This window comes from Chiloscyllium plagiosum, unplaced genomic scaffold, assembly GCF_037043375.1.
Source record: "Chiloscyllium plagiosum isolate Xiang-an unplaced genomic scaffold, Cpla_swu_hap1 HiC_scaffold_20, whole genome shotgun sequence".
NCBI lineage: Eukaryota > Metazoa > Chordata > Chondrichthyes > Orectolobiformes > Hemiscylliidae > Chiloscyllium > Chiloscyllium plagiosum.
This window is the reverse complement of record NW_028270158.1, coordinates 56,041,008-56,061,635: the sequence shown is the minus strand read 5'-3', so window position 1 is coordinate 56,061,635 and position 20,628 is coordinate 56,041,008. Positions and strand designations below refer to the sequence as shown.

Genomic DNA, 20,628 nt, shown 5'->3' with positions numbered 1-20,628 from the left:
TCTATTCCCCAATCACTAAATTTCTATTGGTTGCCAGCACTGACTCCCCACCAATTGGATAATGAGTTTTTAATTGGCATCTTAAAGCTTCCAAAATTGAAGCAATCATGTCCAGATTGGCAACTCATCAGCTTACTGATCAAAGGATGATTATTCATCAACCGTGTTAGAGAAAGTGAAGGGATATAGATCTCTGGCTTTGTTTCTACTCCAGTGTTGCAGTGTTTCCAACCTCCTAGCTTCTGAACTCCTATTCCCCAATGCTACAGAGTATTTTATCTTGGTAACACTGCAGAGAGCTGCTGAGGTGTCCCCACCCCCATCACATAAGGTAATCAGCCCAGGTTGTCATAGAGAAAATGACTCACAACAAAGCCCATAATGGCGGGCATGGCCAAACAGGCAGCAGGAGAGATATGAAAAGATGAAGGAAATAATTATGGGTTCATGTGCATGTTGTATACAGCATTACAGACACTGAGGGTTCATTCCAGAATCAATCTGGCCTGTCACATATGGACAGGCTCAGGGCTGGCCTTGGATGGTGAGCTCAAACACAAATGCCAACGGCAAGTAGCACAGTGCTTCCCAAACCTTTCCCCATTGTGAGCCCATAGTGACTGCTCAGTGGGTTGCCAGCTAGGGCAAGGGCGCGGCTGTTATAATGCACTTGGTGTTTCTCAATGGTCACAGCTGCCTCTGAGCTCCTGACCCCAAGATTTCAGCTCCTATGGGAAGCCTGGCCATAGTGACCCAGCAGCAGCTTTCCCTGGCTGATTCTGATCAAGGTCTTTGGGATTAGTTGTCATGACAACCCTGTCTGAGCATGGCTGGTTAAGGGCAGAGCAGAGAGTGAGCTGGGGCCTGGGTAAGTTTGGAGGGGAGGCAGAGGTTGTAGCGCAGTGGTGATGTTAATAGACTAGCAATCTAGGACACCCATTTCCTACATGTGGCGATATGGGTTCGAATCCCATTGTGGCAGGGCAAATTCAATAAAAAGCTAGTCCAATGGTAACCATAGAAACACTGTTAATTGTTATTAAAAACCCATCTCGTTCCCTTTAGCAAAGGGAATCTGACATTCTTACCTATGTGACTCTAGAACCACAACAATGTGGGTTCATTCAATGACAATGAATGGGCAATAAATGCTGACCTAGCCAGTGATGCCTGCACCACGTGAACAAACTTATAAAAATCAATTTTGACATTTATTATTTGTGGAGCTGTTGCGAATCACAAGGTGAATGAAATAAACAAAGCCTACAGGATGTAAGGAACTGTGGTGCAGTTGTTGGAGAAACTCAGTAGGTCCATTCGGTGACTGTCTAGAGAAGAGTCACTGGTCTCAAGACGTTAACTCTGCTTTCTCTCCACAGATCCTGCCAGACCTGCTGAGTTTCTCCAGCATCTGCTGTTTGTTGTTTCAGATTTCCAGCCTCCAGCTTTTTGTACGCGGCTGTGTCCCACATACAGATCCTCATTCTGGCACTCGGTGAGTGAGAAATACAATGAGGAATACATGCCACTTCTGAAAGAGCATGCCATAGGATAGTAGTCCATGAATACATGACAGTCACATCATATTCCTTCACTTTAACTATTTCCTCCATGTAACGTCCATGGCCTCTGATCATTGGTATGGAAAGTAGTTTATCTACTGAAGTGAGATCTCCAGTGGAAATTTCAAAGTACCTTACTCCCCTCAGGAGCCGAGGCTGTAGCGGTGCCTCCTGCACTCTGTCCACTTCCTGAGCTCCGAACGCTGGCCACGCTTCCTGTGCTCCCTGCACTGCTGCGGTCCCCACCTGCAACAAAAAGATCAGAGCCGGGTTCAAGGTGCTGCGTAATGCTACTGCTTGTCAGAAACACACAAGCGTACCAGTGGGAAACAGCAGCTTTTGGTACACAATTGCTGCAGTAAGTGTTTTCCCAGTCCGATCCCACTCACCCCGATTCCCAAAACAGGTGCACCAATCTCTGACCTAATTGCCCTCTTTCGAGAATTCCATACTTGGAACTGTCCTGGATAATGGAGCATGTACGGAGCGGACGGGAAAAGCCAGGTCATGGTGTTGATATTTTCCTCTGACTGGACTCCATAGAATCTGCCAGTGAATGGATACCATGTGCACAGGAGAGTGACTGGAACCTGAAATAACTCCAAAGAGGCCAGTATTCCATCATCAAGTCACCCTTTATTTACACATGGAGAGCCCTTGACACTCATCCATCTCCCTCAGAGCCAGCCCTCAGAGTGAACAGAACCTCTGACTCTCTTGTTTCTATCTGTCAGCTAGGGCTCCCTGAATGGACCAGGTTAACAGCCCCAATCAGGGAACTCATATTCTACAAGGACCACCTGGCTGACCTCAGCCAGAGAGTGGTGAATCTATGGAATTCATTGCCACAGAAGCCTGAAGTGCAAAGAGACTTGGGAGTTCTAGTCCAGGATTCTCTCAAGGTAAACTTGCAGGTTGAGTTAATAGATAGGAAGGCAAATGCAATGATGGCATTTATATGAGAGGACTTGAATAAAAAAGCAGGACTTTACTTCTGAGGCTATATAATGCTCTGGTCAGACCACATTTGGAGTATTGCTCACAGTTTTGGGCCCCATACCTCAGGAAAGATGTATTGGCTCTGGCGTGGGTTCAGAGGAAGTCCAGGAGAATGGTCCCAGGAATGAAAAGCTTAGCATATGAGGAATGTTTGTTGATGGAGTTTAGAAGGATGCGGGGGGGAATCTAATTGAAACATACAGAATGGCCTGGACAGAATAGATTTTGGGAAGAAGTTTCCATTGATAGAGGAGGCTAGGACCTGAGGGCATAGCCTTAGAGTAAAGGAACAACTTTTTAGAACGGAGATAAGGAGAAACTTCCTCAGCCAGAAAGTGGTAAATCTGTGGAATTCATTGCCACAGAAGGCTGTGGCAGCCAGGTCATTGAATATATTTAAGATGGAGATAGATAGGTTCTTGAGTATCAAAGGGATCAAGGGTTACAGGGAGAACGTGGGAGAATGGGGTTGAGAAACTTATCAGCCATGATTGAATGGTGGAGCATACTTGATTGGCTAAATGGCCTAATTTCTGCTCCTATGCCTTATGGTCTTATCACCTCATTCCAATCACTACAGAAGCTATGACAACTGTCTGTTAACTAGGGGCAAATCTGCTCAGAGTGGGTGCAGTGAGAAGGGTTGCAGTGAGAAGGTCAGGTGAATTGGCCATGCTAAATTGCCCGTAGTGTTAGGTGCAGGGGTAAATGTAGGGGAATGGGTCTGGGTGGGTTACGCTTCGGCAGATTGGTGTGGACTTGTTGGGCCGAAGGGCCTGTTTCCACACTGTAAAGTAATCTAATCAAATTCAGTCTGTGTTCCACTGGGTGCTAAGCAGAATGTAACTGTATGAGTCTGCACACCATCACTTGCCTGGCATCTGTCACGGAGAGTGGATTGATCCCCTAGCTGTCAGTGCGTGCTGGTCGGAAGGGGTAAACGGTAACTGTTCTCATGCTGCTTGGCCACTGAGGTAGCTTTAAGGAGCATCTTAAAATGTGAGCAACAGAGAGAGGGAGAGATGAAAGCAGCACATTTTGGAGCTAATGGCCTAGGGAGTTAAAGCCATTGTCACCCAAGGTGTGGAAATTAAAATCAGAGCCGATCACCTATTTATTGCTTCAGGATCACTTCCTGAAACACAGACAGCCATTTCTAGGTGGGATGTTTCCTGCTTCTGACAGTGTTTCCCCATTAGCCCCAACCTCTTGAGATCTCTGAGGTACTTCATACAACTTGCAAATCTTGATACTTAAACAAAAATAAATCCTCCAAGGATATTGATTCTCAATCTTTGGTTGGTTTCGCAATGCTTTTGCAGCCCATTGACAAACAGGATATTTCCAATCTGCATCACGCTGTACCTCAATGAGAGACAATGTGAAACTGCACAGAAAGATGCCACTGTTTCCATTGTGCCCATGCTGGCTCCTTGAAAGCCACCCTGTCCTACTCTCCTCTCCTCTTCCCTCAGAGCTCTTCAAATGTTTCTCTTTCAATCAATGATCCACTTCCCTTTGGAAATATGCTATAGAATCTGTGCTCATCTCCCTTTCATGTGGTGCATACCTGATTATACTAACTCTTTGCGAAAATAAATCTCCCCACTGTCTTTCATTGATTATCTTTAAAAGTGTCCTCTGCTTACTAACCTCCTGCCAGAGAAAATAATTTCTTCTTTATTACTCCCTATCAACCCAGCGCCCTCATCATGTGAAGGCCTCTCTCACATTAATATTCCCGGATTCATCTGCAGGTCTCAAGAGGAATGATCCCAGCATTTCTAGTCTTTCCGCATTATCCCAGATTTAGCCAGTCCCCATTCACAATGTGGGATAGTACTCTATTTAATTCCTTTGGCAACTTCAGAGAGTGATTATATTCTGAATAGTATGGGAAAGAGGAAGGAAATACAGATGGATGTGCCAAGTGACTAATGGGGAAGGGACCATTGGAGGCAGGAGCATGTGGTGATAAATCCAGGAATTTATCCAACTAGAAATTTCAGAAAGCTTCTGAACATAGAGAAGCAGTTTTCTACCTTGTCCTGAAAACACTGGCCTACAATATAGTGGAGGCTGGGACTGTGCTTGCTGTTGAGTGCTGCAGCTGTATCATGACTGGCACATCTGCCATTGTGTGAAATTGTTTCCAATGCACCCTCCCCATCCACCCCATAGAATGAAGCCAAATACAACAGTCTTGCCACAGACATTACCTCAGTAATTAAAGCGGGACAGCTCTCTGTGAGGAATTAACAAGCAGTGAAAACAGGCACAGACTAGGAGCTGTTACATTCACACCTTGTCAGTACATTTAAGAAGCTGAACCAATTCATCATCTTTCACATATATATCGACTTTCAGGAGTAGGTCGTGACAGGACTTTTTGTGTAAGTAACAGGCTCCAGTCACAGAGCCTTTAAGTGCTAGTGTTATGTAAAATTTAAAATCTACTCTGTACATTTTAAGGACATTCAGTGAATTGTATTAATAGCTTGCCTCAAAATGAGCTAATTTAATCTCTTTAAAGGTCTGCATGTTTAAGCAGACCACTTTTTTTTAAAAGCCTGTGTATTTTTAAAACATTGCAATTAGAGTGGCCCAATCATGGCTTTAACCTCCCTTGTATTCATTCTGAATTCTGTTGCTCATTTTCCTAGCATTCCCATGTTTTAGATTAGAATCCCTACAGTATGGAAACAGGACCTTCGGCCCAATAAGTCCACACCAACCCTCTGAAGAGTAACCCACCCAGACCCATTCCCCTACCCTATATTTACCACTGACTAATGCACCTAACACTATGTGCAATTTAGCATGGCCAATTCATCTGACCTGCACATCTTTCGATTGTGGGAGGAAACCCACGCAGACACGAGGAGAATGTGTAAACTCCACCTGGGTCCCTGGTGTTATGAGGCAGCAGTGCTAACCACAGAGCCACCATGCAACCCTTTTAGTGACCTACACTGATTGCTCATTAAGAAATGCTTCGATTTATAAACTCTCATCTTTGTTTCCAAATCTCTCCATGGCCTCACCATTCCCAGACTGCAATCTCCTCCAGCCTCACAACCCCCTAAGATATCTGTGCTCATCCAGTTCAGGCCTCCTGAACACCCCCTTGTTTAATTACATCGACACTGGGGGCTGCACCCACAGCTACTGAGGTCCTAAGCTCTGCAATTCCGTCTCTATCTCATCTAGCTCTCTCTCCGTAATCAGGACACTCTTTAAAACATAACTCTAGCCAAGCTTTTGATTATCTGCTGTAATATCACCTTATTTATATAGATTGTTATCCAACTGGATACCACTCCTCTGAAATTCCTTATATTAAGTGTGCTCTAAGAATACAAGTTGTTGACTCTGATAAATTATACAGCTGCAAGTCAATCCGGAATACCATGTGCAATTCAAGAACTGAAGCTCTATGTGATGTTTATTTCCTTATATTTAAATTCAACCCCAGAAATCTCAAACATCTTTAACTTTGATATTATTCACTCTGAATTTGGACATGTATTATCTGTGAATGTTAAGAGATCTCCCAAAACCCCTGCACAGAAGAAAGTACAGGGGTATGTCTTTGTAATATATTTGTAAGTATTTTAGTCCTCACACACTGGTACTTGAAGCACAGGCTAATTTATGAGGTGTTAATAAGAGCTACAATTTGGAACTGAATGATTCTGCTTGGCTACAAAATGCAGTAGTTTGAGGGAAAGTGGGTAAGATAAGAAGTCAGATAACAAAAGGATTTCATATCCATCTGTAGACACATCGTGACTAAAATCGCACAGTCTGGTTTTGGACCCTGCAGCATTTTATTTGTGTCTGTGCGTTTTGTCAATGATTAGCATAGCTTCATATCTATGACCCCAAGGATTTTCAGGCCGGGTTAGATGTGAAAACCAGTCTTCTCTTTTTGTAGCCTGGCTTCATTAACATTCTGTCGATGAGCTGCTCATCGATCACCAGGGACATGAAATCTGCAGGTACCATTACAGAATGAGGCTGAGCTTTGTGGGGAAGGATACCTGCGGATGGGAGGTCCATGAATGGTAACATTAAAGCCTTTCATAGTGAGTGAATGAGGGAACTATCCACTTACCTTCTTTCCTGTGCTCCCTTGGCAGTTTCTGTCATGTCACACACAAAAGTGAAGGCAAAGTGAACCTCTGTAAAGCGGGCATTAAGTTTGTTTCTCCCATCATGGTGGCATTCCATTCTGAGCAAGGCAAGGAAAATTGCCCCTCTCATTCTGATTTTGTCTAATCCTTTTGCACGCATATATGCGTCAATTAAAAGAAGCACTTTGGGCATTTTTTTTCCAGCACTGAGGTCACATGATTTCATCAAACCTAACCCAGACTCAAAATTAGGATGCACTCATCTACAGAATTTACCGGGGCCGGAAGGCACTTAAGGAGGTGACAAAAGGACAAATGACAGATAACAGAAACAGGAGACATCGCTGGGTAGAATTCATGAAACCCAAAGACACGAGAATATAAGAGAGATTATTGCTTGTGATGGTTTTGTATAATAACGGTACTTCGACGTGATTTTTCTCTCTGGAGCTGTTCACCCCTTTTTAATGAAATCAAATAGTTTGCAAGTGTCTGGTTCCATGCCTTAATTAAATGTAGCTGAAAATATTATTGTTTGTCACACCCATACCTTGCAGCCACCCCGAATTGGTAACAGTTTTGTGAAAATGTGACAAACACTCGGCCAAATATTTCAAACTAAAATCCAACTTCAGGGGATGAGCCAATGCAGAAGGGAGGCCATTTGGCCCATCATGTCTATATTGAGAGGTATTCAATTGGTCCCACATTCTTGGGCAGAATCCAAAATTGAGCAGGTCATTTGCTGTATGTTCTGTCCTGCACTAACTCAACAGCAGAAGGTTAGGTTACATTTGACATTACATTGACATCAACACAATGAGGAAATTCGCAGGATGTGAGACTTTGATTCCTAGACATATCTACTAGAGTGGTGAGTGGGCTTCAGTCTTTGTGATATGCGAGTTATTCATGTGTGGCTGGTTGACTGGGTTGATTTGAGCCAAGCATTAACCAGATTGGCACCAAATTAAATTGAATGAGTTCATGCTTGGCACAGGATTCCCACAGCATGTTCCGGGCCAGGATTTGGAGTACATCCTACCTTTGAAGGACGGTATGGCATGGTTGGCATTTCCTGCTGACAGGCCTCAAATATTCTGGGCTTTACAGGATAGTAATACAAACTGTAATGTTCAAGGGAAATTTGGATGCTTCAGTTAGAGAAATGAAGCTACACTTGGTTATCAGAGAATGTGGTGACCACCAGCAAAGTGGACAATAAGCGCCAAAGGAATAAAAGGTACATCTATATTTATATAGTGCCTTTTCCAACCTCAAAATGTCATTCTGTGAATCATAAATTACCTTTTTTTATAGTGTGGTCATTTTGTATTATTGAAAACATAGCAGCAATCTGACCAATCTTTTAAAGTATTGAGTGAGGATAAATCTTGGCCAAAGCATTGCTGAGAACTTCTGGGGACAAAAAAAACAATGCTTTCCCTTGGAGCTACAGCAGCAGATGTAGTGAGGCTCCCAGAATTCATTGCTGAAGCAGAAATGAAATGTGGCTGGAGACGCTTTCACCGAATCTACCTGCAAATGGTTTCCGTAGCACCCAGATCTCCTCAGGCGCGGTCGTGACTGGTTGCACTGGAGACAGATGGGAAGGACTCGACTCAGAACCACGGGAACCTGCAGGAACGTCAGTCACATTTTGAATGTGCTTTTTTTTTCAAAAAAAAACTTTCTCCCTCCTCCATTCCTTTTCACATTTCAGATTAAGTTGTGGTGTTTTAACAATAATAAGGCAAGTTCTTGCTATATCTGTCCATGGTACAAAGTGAAAGGGGGTTGATTTGATATGAGACCCAGCAGCTCACCCCTATATCTAATTTTGATTTTGTACAGTTTAGCAAAAATAAATGAGCAAAGAAAACAGATTCAGCACGTTAAAATTCTTATCATCTAATGTTTGATGCCATTTCCCCACAGCTATAATTCAGAAGTTATAAGTGAGGCCGAGTGAATGATTATTCCCACCATTGTTTTTTCTAATCTGCTTTTACGTTTGTCGTCACGTCCCAGTCTTTGGGAGAATTTGGTTTCAACGTTTGCTCAATTCATTGCTGTTGGTGATATCGTATCGTACGATGATGGGAAACATTCACTTGTGACGTATCCTGGGAATAGGCCATTCTCCCTTTCCTCTCTCCATTGAAAGTGTTTTGGAATCATAAGAAGGTAAGGCATGATGTGAGAGAATTGGAACAGGTCTGACTTCATTCTTGTGACCTACCAGAGTCCTAGAAAACGAAACATGCATGCCGAAGGCTCCAAGCCAGAGAAACAAATCCTTCACAACACACAGAGACACATACAGCAGACAAATTACAGATGATGAGGAAGAATAGCACACAGGAACACAAGCATCTTTGATAGTTCATCAGCTACTGTGCACAATATTTCACACAACTCTTCATTTTGATTCTGGTGTTGTTTCCAAATGGTCAAAAGTTTGCCTGACCAATGCCCACATACTATTAGATTAACAGCAGAAAATGATAAAGAGCCACTGGATCAAAATCTCAGACAGTGTAGGTTTACAGCAACTGGATCATCAAGGAAATGGATTAGAGAGCACTCGATCAGCTGGGGAATACAGGTAAAGGCAAATGGTTATCAATGACACTGAGTTGACAGTTGCTGGATCACCTGGAGAAACAGTACATCGCCTGGGAAAATGGAATAAAAACTGTTCCATTAGCTGTGGAGATAGTCGCATTGTCGACATTTTAGAGAGAACAGTGTTCCCTGAAGGACAGCTTTACAAATGCAAACCATAAACATTGACAGCTATATTGTTTGAATAACAAAAATCAACCTTCTATCAGAGTTCATTTTATTCTATTGTAGTAACATTGCTGCAGCACTTTGAAAGGTTCATTTTGGACATTTTCACAAGTAGGTCAGGAATGTATGATTGTTTAGCAACTCTAAAGCACAAGAAATCCAATGACTAGTTCCAACCACGTCTTCACTGCATTAATAACTTAATCTCCATCCACGCACTAAAATCAGCCATAATTTGACAAAATCTTGAATCACACATGGACCATTATGCTTTACAAAATTGCTCTGTTCAAATATGCGTTCTGCTGAAGCTAGGCGAAGGAACAGTGTGTAGCTATTGTAAAATTACCATCCAAACCATTGATCTAAAGCTGGGGGAAATACATTTGATACACCCACATCACATTCATTATTTAATAAATTGAAGTAAATAACATTTGCATTAATATAGCTGCATTCATCAGCTCAGAACTTCCCAAAGTGTTTTACAATTAATGAAATCCTCCCACAAACACCAATATGAGTACAAGCAGATAATCTGTTTTCTAATGTGGGTTAATGGACAAATATTGCCCAGGACACAGAGTAACTCCTCTTGCCTTACCAAATAATGTTGTGGGATCTTTTATGTCCATGTGAGAGGGTAGATGGGGCATGGGTCTAATGTCCATTCCAAAACCTGACTGTTGAATCATGTAGTACCCTTCAGCATTGGCACTGGAGGACCAGTCCGAAATTGTGCTCAAGTCTCTGGAGTGGAACATGAACCACTAACATTGTACCTTAGAGGCAACTGAGCTACAGTTGACACGATTGCATGTGACTTGAGAATTGTAATTGTTGTTGACCAAAACTTGAGAAAATGACGAGGGATAATGTTAACATTAACATGAAAATTAAGGAATCAACACAGCAGGGGAATGTCAGTTGTTTTCTCACTGTTTTCTCAGTCTCTTATCCTGATTTTATTGTTCTTTTGCATGCACAAGCTGCAATTCTATGTACAAACTTGCATCAAAAAATTTAATCTGCTGATGTAGAATGCATGCTGACTAGGTAATGCTTCATTGCAAGCACATTGTGCACACGTTTACTGCTTCTGAATTAGTCTGCCCATTTTGGGGTGGCACGGTGGCTCAGTGGTTAGCACTATTGCCTCACAGTGCCAGGGACCCAAGTTCAATTCCTGCCTTAGACAACTGTTTGTGTGGAGTTTGCACATTCTCCCTGTGTCTGCGTGGGTTTGCTCCGGTTTCCTCCCACAGTCCGAAGATGTGCAGGCCAGGTGAATTGGCCATGCTAAATTGCCCGTAGTGTTAGGGGAATGGGTCTGGGTGGGTTGCTCTTTGGAGGTCAGTGTGGACTTGTTGGGCCGAAGGGCCTGATTCTACATTGTAGGGAATCTAATCTAATCATAAACCTACTCCTGAGGTGGCTTTATCACTATCTGAGGTGTTTCAGAGATGGAGGTGCTTCAGGGGCTGAAGGACAGGTGACCATTGTAATCTATTCAAACCCTCCCATTGCTCAAGCCACTTGATACAACTCATGTACCACTGAGACCCACCGAGAAATTTTAAACAAAAGAAGTATGTTTCAAGCCAATGGAAGCATGGGTTCAAAGAAAAGGAAGTGCTCGTTGTAAATATCCCAAATTGTATTTTCATAAGGACATGTCTCAGCTCATCCAAGATGCATATTTTACAATTACTCAACATTATAACAAATGCTTTAGAGAGCATTTTAAAAATGTAAAAAGATGTTCAGAGATCTAATGAGCTACTTTGAATCTTCCTTATGTAATTCAGAATTCATGGGATATCATCCCTTCAAGTGAGGTTCTGCACCTGGACATGTAATGGGATTATAATTTAACATCCGTTTGGGAAAACCAGCTATGTTGAAGATCGTTAAAGGATGGTATCTTCATTTCAAATTCACACATCGGGGAGTTTTAGTTTATATCTAATTGAAATGCTGTATGCAGTGCTTTCTGATCAGCTCTGGGTGGTGAGGGAGTGGGTTGCTGAGTGCGACCCTCCCCCCCCCCCTTTATAGTTCGCAGCTTTGACGACTGTTAATTACATAGTGTAATATCTGTCAAAACGTGATGAAGCCAATAATCAATTTTGTCAGTTTCAATGAACAAAAAAAAAGCTGTCTCTCTCTCATTCATTCCCTGCTGTTACCTATTGTCATGGCAACAACGGAAAATGCAACTGGGTTTTTACTGGGTTGGTGAGATGGCAAGACCAGAGATGCCGGGGATTGGTATAGAGGGTTAAAGAGAGATTTAGTAGGGGCATCTAAAATTATGAAGGCTTTTGCTGGAGTAAATAGGGAGAAACTGCTTCCACCAGCAGGAGGGCCAGTAACTAGAACACAGAGATTTAAGATGCTTGTCAAAAGAACCATAGCCCCACAAGGAATAAAATAGTTAAGCAGGGAAGTGGTGTGAAGAAGAATGTACTGCTTGATACAGTGAGAGCAGCAGATTCAACAACAATTTTCCATCAGGAAACTTGATAAATAATTGTCATTTTCAAGTCTATGGGGAAACAGCATAGAAAGTGGAATGACTGGGGAAATCTTTCAAGGGGTCAGTACAGACATAACGGGCTGAATAGTCTCCTTCTGTGCTGTATGACTTACTTAGATCAATGGTGCCAGCACTTGGCTTGTCAAACAAAAGTATTGCTTGATGCACTGTAGGACTTTAAAATGTACCTGCTTCTTCCATGATTGAATTTGTTGGAAATATTATGTACTTACCAATAAAGATTATGTCAGGCAGAAAGCAAAGGAACTAGGGATAGGATGGGGGGGCTTGGTCTGGATGCGATGTCCTTTGGAGAGTTAGTGCAGACTTGAAGGGCCAAATGGCCTCTTTCTGCACTGTAGGAATTCTGTGATTCTACAACAAGCATAGATATATTTATTGGTATAGTTCTGAGGCTGTAGAGTGAGAGGTGTACTTTGCAGGAGCCCCCAGTAAAGATATGTTAACCAACCTGTTCAGAGATAGAACATAGAACATTCAGTGCAGTACAGGCCCTTCGGCCCTCGATGTTGCACTGATGTGAGAAACCAATCTGAAGCCCATCTAACCTACACTATTCCATTCTCATCCAAATGCCTATCCAATGACCATTTAAATGCCCTTAATGTTGGCGAGTCTACTACTGTTGCAAGCACTGTATTCCACGCCCCTATTATTCTCTGAGTAAAGAAACTACCTCTGACATCTGTCCTATATCTATCACCCCTTAATTTAAAGCTATATACCCAATCTAGCCATGACCATCCGAGGAAGAAGGCTCTCACTGTCCACCCTAACTAACCCTCTGATTGTCTTATATGTTTCAAATAAGTCACCTCTCAACCTTCTTGTCTGTAATGAAAACAGCCTCAAGTCCCTCAGCCTTCCCTCGCAAGACCTTCCCTCCATATCAGGTAAATCTCCTCTGAACCCTTTCCAAAGCTTCCACATCCTTCCGATAATGCAGTGACCAGAACTGTACGCAATTCTCCAAGTGCGGCAGCACCAGAGTTTTATACAGCTGCATAATCTCATGGTTCCAAAACACAATCCCTCTACCAATAAAAGCCAACACACCATATGTCTTCTTAACCAACCTAACTTTCAAGGATCTATGTACCTGGACACTGAGATCTCTCTGTTCATGTACACTACCAAGAATCTTACCATTACCCCAGTACTCTGTATTCCTATTACTCTTTCCAAAGTGAATCACCTAACACTTTTCAGCAATAAACTCCATTTGCCACTTCTCAGCCCAGCTCTGCAGCTTCTCTATTTCCCTCTGTAACCTACAACATCCTTCATTACTATCCACAACTCTACCAACCTTAGTGTCATCTGCAAATTTACTGACCCATCCTTCTATGCCCTCATTCAGGTCATTTATAAAAATGACAAACCGCGGTGGACCCAAAACAGATCCTTGCGGTACACCACTAGTAACTGAACTCCAGGATGAATATTTCCCATCAATCACCACCCTTTGTCTTCCTTCAGCTAGCCGATATCTGATCCATACCACTAAATCACCCTCAATCCTATACCTCCATATTTTGTACAATAGCCTACCAAGGGGAACATTAACAAACACCTTACTAAAATCCACAAACACCACATCAACTGCTTTACCCTCATCCACCTGTTTGGTCACCTTCTCACAGAACTCAACCTACTCTTCACAAAACTGTGTTGACTATCCTTAATCAGCTTATTCTAGATGTTATAAATCCTATCTCTTATAATCCTTTCCAACACTTTACCCACAACCAATAATTACCAGGGTTGTCTCTACTCCTCTTCTTGAACAACATTTGCTATCCTCCAGTCTTCTGGCATGACTCCTGTAGATAATAACAACATAGAGATCAAAGCCAAAGGCTCAGCAATCTCCTCCCTAGCTTCCCAGAGAATCCTAGGATAATTCCCATCTGGCCCAGGGGACTTAACTATTTTACACTTTCCAGAATTGCCAACACCTCCTCCTTGTGAACCTCAATCCCATCTAATCTAGTAGCCTGTATCACAATATTCTCCTCGACAACATCACCTTTTCCAGTGTGAATACTGACAAAAAGTATTCATTTAGCGCTTCCCCTATCTCCTCTGACTCCATGCACAACTTTGCATTACTATTCTTGATTGGCCCTAATCTTACTGTAGTCATTCATTTATTCCTGATATACCCACAGAAAACCTGAGGGATCCTATCCGCGAACGACTTCCCATGTCTCCTTCTGGCTCTTCTTAGCTCTCTCTTTATATCTTTCCTGGCTAACCTGTAACTCTCAAGCGCCCTAACTGAGCCCTCATATCTGATCCTAACACAAGCCTTTTTCGTCTTGACAAGAGATTCAAGTTCCTTAGTAAACCACAGCTCCCCTCTCAACAACTTTCTCTCTGCCTGACAGGGACATACCTATCAAGGACACGCAGCAGTTGTTTCTTGAAAAAACTCCACATTTCAATTGTGCCCATTCCCTGCAGTTTCCTTCCTCATCTTATGCATTCTAAATCTTGCCTAATCGAGTCGTAATTGCCTTTCCCCCAGCTACAAATCTTGCCCTGTGGTATATATCTATCCCTTACCATCACTAAACATAACCAAATTGTGGTCACTATCACGAAAATGCTCACCTACCTCCAAATCTAACACCTGGCAGGGTTCATTACCCAGTACCAAATCTAATGTGGCCTCACCCCTTGTTGGCCTGTCTATATACTGTGTCAGGAAACCCTCTTGCATGCTTTGGACAAAAACTGACCCATCTAAAGTACTTGAACTATAGTATTCCCAGTCAATATTTGGAAAGTTACAGCCTGCATAACAACTACCCTCCCAGTCTCGCTCCTATCGAGAATCATCTTTGTTGTCATTTCCTCTACACCTCTGGAACTATTCGGATGCCTATAGAAAATTCCCAACAGGGTGACCTCTCCTTTCCTGTTTCTAACCTCATCCCAAACTACCTCAGTAGATAAGTCCTCAAACGTCCTTTCTGCCACCGTAACACTGTCCTTGACTAACAATGCCACCCACCTTCCCGCGCCCCTGCCCTTTTACCATTTTCTCTGTGCTTACTGAAACATCTAAATCACAGAACCTTCAATAAACATTCCTGTCCCTGCTCTATCCATGTCTCTGAAATGGCCATAACATCGAAATCCTGGGTACCAACCCATGCTGCAAGTTCACCCACCTTATTCTAGATGCTTCTGGTATTGAAGGAGACACACTTCAAATCAACTTCTTGCTTGCCGGTGCACTCTTGCGGCCCTGAAACCTTATTTCTGACTTTACTACTCTCAACCTCCTGTACACTGGAACTACAATTTTGGTTCCCATCCACCTGCTGGATTAGTTTAAACCCACCCCAATAGCCTTAGCAAATTTCCCCTCCAGGATATTGGTACCCCTCTGGTTCAGGTGAAGATCATCCTGTTTGTAGAGGTCCCACCTACCCCAGAAAGTGCCCCACTTATCCAGGAATCCAAAACCCTTCACCCTGCACCATCCCTTTATGTTCAACTCCTCTCTCTCCCTATTCCTCGCCTCGCTAGCACATGGCACAGGCAACCAGAGATAACAACTCTATTAAGATTAGATTACTTACAGTGTGGAAACAGGCTCTTCGGCCCAACAAGGTCCACACCGATCCGCCGAAGCGCAACCCACCCATTCCCCTACATTTACCCCTTTACCTAACACTATGGGCAATTTAGCATGGCCAATTCACCTGACCTGCACATCTTTGGACTGTGGGAGGAAACCGGAGCACCAAGAGGAAACCCACGCAGACACGGGGAGAATGTGCAAACTCCACACAGTCAGTCGCCTGAGTCGGGAATTCAACCCAGGTCTCTGGCGCTGTGAGGCAGCAGTGCTAACCACTGTGCCACCGTGCCGCCCAATTTGTCCTAGCTCTAAGCTTCCACCCTAGCTCCCTGAACATCTGCCTTAAATTCCCATCTCTTCCTACCTATGCCGTTGGTGCCTATGTGGACCATGAATTGGGGGCTGGGTGGTGTGAGGCAGATGGAAGGGTGGAGGGTTTGGATGCTCCCCATTGTGTTTCACTGTTATTAAGAGGATACAGGGCAAATGTCAGCTTAGTGGTTTGGCCACAGATCAGCCACAATCTCACTGAATTATAAATAGCTTATTCTATTAGTTATTAGTCAATATGCAGTGAAAAGAAACATGGTCCACTGAGATAAAGTGTCAATATAGTAACAGTCTTCAATCATCCACCTCACCCTCTTGCTCCCTATTCTACTCCATCTGTACTCAATAACAGGTTTCCATGCACTGGAAGAATTGATTTAACTTTGTTTTGTCTGTCTCCCATTAAATTACCATCTGTCTCATACATCAACACACCCCTCGATGGTGACATTCCATTGTGGCAAATGGGATTTTATTACAAAACGATTGCCTGGAAGTATTGATTTCAACAACAGCAACCAGCCAGCTTTAACCTTCCTTTGTTTGGAGATGGTGATTGACTGGTTTCTAAAGGTCTTCAAGGTGACAGTGCCTGCAGCTTGAGGAATAGGCAGAGCTTTGTTCCATCAGAACATGGCGGTTCTGTATCCCAATCCATCTATTCACCTATGTTCCATATTGCTTCACGACCTTAACAAAAAAAACCTTGGATGTTTCAATGGCATTCATAGGCTTTTGGGGAGGCAAGAGTAGGAGATATCCCCTAGCCTTTAAGTGACAAACTGCTGTCAAATCTAACTGACCTGGCCTGCATTTATGTTCAGAGAACCTAAACCAACACAGCCAATTATCCCAATCTTGCTCTTGTTGTCATGTTACAACAACTTAAGAGCCTTTAAGTGAAATCACAGAATCCCTAAAGTGTAGGAGCAGGCCATTTGGCCCATCAAGTCCACACCAAACCCTCCAAAGAGCATCCCACCCAGACATACCCCATCCCTGTTACCTTGCATTTCCCATGGCTGTTCCACTTAAAATTGACACGATGGACAATTTAGCATGGCCTAACCTGCACCTCTCTGGACTGTGGGAAGTAACTGGAGCATCCAGAGGAAACCCATGCAAATGTGGGGAGAATGTGCAAACTTCATACAGACAGTCACCCGAGGCTGGAAAAATTGAACCCGGGTCCCTGGCGCTGTGCTAACCACTGAGCCACTGTGCTGCCCCTGAAGTATGCTTTCTACAGTGGTTAAATATAACGAATATAACGAATAAGTGAATAAAGTCTATTTATACGTACTCTCCTCTTTCAGCATTACATTCCTCTTTCTCTTCTTCTTCCCCCTTCTCTCCTGAAGATATTGACACTTGCTGTGTTTCTATTCTCATGTGGCAGTTCCTAATACATTGTTTAAATGGTCATACAATACAATATAAGATGGTATACAAGTATAGCTGGATAACACACAAGAAGCCTATATCTGCCTTCACCTGGGTTCCAAAAATGAACAGGGATCACTGAGTAATGGTCATCAGCAAGAATTGTGGCTGATTTCCCTTCTACTTCAAAATGGTACTGAGGCAATTTGCAGTCTTTTCCACTACTGATAACCAAATGAGATGAGTTATCTAATTACCTCCCAAGCTCCCAAAATGGTACTGCCTAAAAGGGCATTGCTGATGAGAGATTGGACAGACTGGGGTTGCTTTCCTTAGAGCAGAGGAGATTGAGAGGGGAAACAATTGAGATAGATAAAAGTAAGAGGGTCATAGACAAGGCTGACAGGAAGCAAACCCCCCCCACCCGCCCCCGGATTCAGGGATAGGTGATCATGGGGATAGGTTTAAGGTAAGGCTGAGAGGCGATGTGAGGGAAAGCTTTTTCACCCAGAGGGTGGCTGGAATCTGGAACTTACTGCCTGGTAGAAGCAGAAATCCTCATAACATTGAAGTAGTATTGCAATGTACACTGGTGATGACAAGGTCAAGTGCTGGAAAATGGGACTAGAATAATCCCATAGTCCCAAAATAGGACTAGAAATAGGCAGCATGGTGGTGCAGTGGTTAACACTGTTGCCTTACAGTGCCAGGGGCCTGGGCTCGATTCCCACCTCAGGCAATTGACTGCGTGGAGTTTGTACATTCTCCCCGTGTCTGCGTGGATTTCCTCTGGGTGCTCTAGTTTCCTCCCACAGTCCAAAGACCTGCAGATCAGGTGAACTGATCTTGCTAAATTGCCCATAATGTTAGACACATTAGTCAGGGGTATATATAAGGTGGGGAAATGGGTATGGGTCTGGGCGGGTTACTCTCCAGAGACGGTGTGGACTCGTTGGGCTGAAGGGCCTGTTTCCATCCTGTAGGGAATCTAATCAATAGGTAGGTGATTGTTTTTGGCTGGCTCTTTCTGTGCTGTAGATCTCCATGATTCTTTGACAAGGGAATCACGTGCATTCGACTGTCAGGGCTTCAACCAAGCTGTCCTGAGTTGGAAATATATCACTATTCCTTCACCATGGCCACATGAAAATCCATAAACTCCCTTCTTAAGTGGAATGTGGGTGTGCCTATTGCACATGGATGACAGCAGTTTAAGAAGGCAGCACACTAACAACTTCTCAGGGCAACTAGGGATGAAGAATAAATGCTAGCCTTGTCACCAATGATGAAATACCATGAATAAGTAAAACCAAACTCAGCATCCTATTGGGTCAGCAAGGGAAGGACATTCTTAGAATCCAGGAAGAGGTCTTTCAGCCCATCAAGCCTGCACCAACCCTGTCCCCATAACCTTTCACTTCCCATGGCTAATCCATTTAGCCTACACATCCCAAGAAACTATGGGACAGTCCACCTAACCAGCAGATCTTTGGATTGAGGGAGGAAACCATAGCACCCAGAGGAGACCAACACAGATATGGGGAGAACTCCATACTGACAGTCACCCAAGGCTGGAATCGAACCCGGGTCCCTGGTACTGCGAGGCTGCAGTACTGACCACTGAGTCACTGTGCCATCCATTCTGCTTATGCATTGGTTCATTACGTGTGTTTTTCCAAATGGAGGCAAGCAAATAATCAACTGTTGGAGATTGGGGTCCCTTTAAAACTGAACATGTTCCAGTATTCGCTACGTGGCATGAAATGTTGTTTAACTGCTGTTACAAATGGGCAACTGCCTGTATTAAGGAACTGTGTTTCTGAAACTCCCATCATCTAACTTGCTCCCTTTGTTAAATCCACATTATATTTACAAAGGGAAAACAATCTGTTGGAGATCATAGCCAAGACTCCATGTCCATTATTCTAGAACCCCTGCAGTGTGAGGCAGCATCCTCACTTCACTTGGCAGGAGAATGTGTGCAATCAGATTGGGCATTTATTCTGTTGCTCAAACGTTGCCCACTGCCAATCCAGCAGGTAGCCATTCTTTCTTTGTGCTTGTTGTTGAAAGAATTTGTTTCTGAAAAATATGTTTGTAGAGAGGCCACATGCATTTGGAAGGAAGTCTCTCCGTGGGGCGGCACAGTGGCTCAGCGGTTAGCACTGCTGCCTCACAGCACCAGGGACCCAGCTTCAATTCCAGCAATAGGTGACGTCTGTGTGGAGTTTGCACATTCTCCTTGTGTCTGCATGGGTTTCCTCCGGGTGCTCTGGTTTCCTCCCACAGTCCAAAGATGTGCAGGTTAGGTGAATTGGCCATGCTAAATTGTCCATAGTGTTAGGTGCATTAGTCAGGGGTAAATGTGGGTGGGTTACTCTTCGGAGGTTAGGTGTGGACTTGTTGGGCCAAAGGGCCTGTTTCTGCACTGTAAGTAATCTAATCTAATAAGTTCATCTCTGATTTAGTTGCAATTAACTCTTGTTCAGTTTCATTAGCTTCCATATACATCCCTTAATGTATTCCTAAAGTTTCTGCAGAAAGAATTTCTTCATATTTATTTGCCTTAACTCTTTTCATTTATTTTTAAGTTTTAGAACTGTGATGCTGTCCCTTTGAATTTTATTGCTTATGCTCTTCGTGCTCAAGGTCTTTTTTTGTCATAGTCAGTAGAGGTTGTCCAAAGAGACTGTGACTGTTCCAGACAAAGAAAAAACTGTTTTCAAGTGTTGATAAATGTTTTGATGAGCACTTGCAAAATCCCACCAACCAGGCCTGATCTTGAACACAACTGTACATTTTTATTTCGAAAGTAACACATTGTAAAATCGACTTTGAGTCTTTAAAGTGTAAAAGGGGTCATGCAAATTGATAGTCTGTCCACCACCTTTCCTGAGCTTTTGACTCCTGTTGACTTGAATAGAGATAAGACCTTGCAAGACAGAACATCAGTCAGAAGCATTCACTATTACCCACTGTGCACTGCTGCATGAATTGAAAACCATTCCTACAGTGCACCTCACTTTTGTACATTTTTACAGAATCCTATTAGCACAGAAGGAGACCATTTAGCCCATCTTGACTCTCAGAAAAAGACAGTCCCATTGCTTGTTCTCCTGCTTTTCCTCTACAATCTTCCAACTTCTTTTTCTTCTTAAGTGTATGAGATATATTATATTAGACACCCTACAGTGTGGAAACAGTCCACACTGACCCTTTGAAGAGCAACCCACCCAGACCCATTTCCCTACATTTCCCTCTGACTAA

General features: G+C 43.3%; 1 protein-coding gene across 9 annotated transcripts in view; it reads right to left on the bottom strand.

Annotated features, from left to right (window-relative positions):
* caskin1 (CASK interacting protein 1) overlaps window positions 1–20,628 on the bottom strand; it is a 647,172-nt gene that overhangs the window by 85,216 nt on the left and 541,328 nt on the right. For 7 of the 9 annotated variants that reach the window (XM_043711208.2, XM_043711209.2, XM_043711211.2 and 4 more), the window contains 2 exons: window positions 8,237–8,335; window positions 1,696–1,808 (listed from right to left, as the gene is read on the bottom strand). In XM_043711208.2, the coding sequence (XP_043567143.2) occupies window positions 1,696–1,808; window positions 8,237–8,335 (212 nt within the window). The remainder of the gene's footprint in view (window positions 1–1,695; window positions 1,809–8,236; window positions 8,336–20,628) is intronic. The other 2 variants (XM_087997968.1, XM_087997970.1) reach the window with 1 other exon arrangement.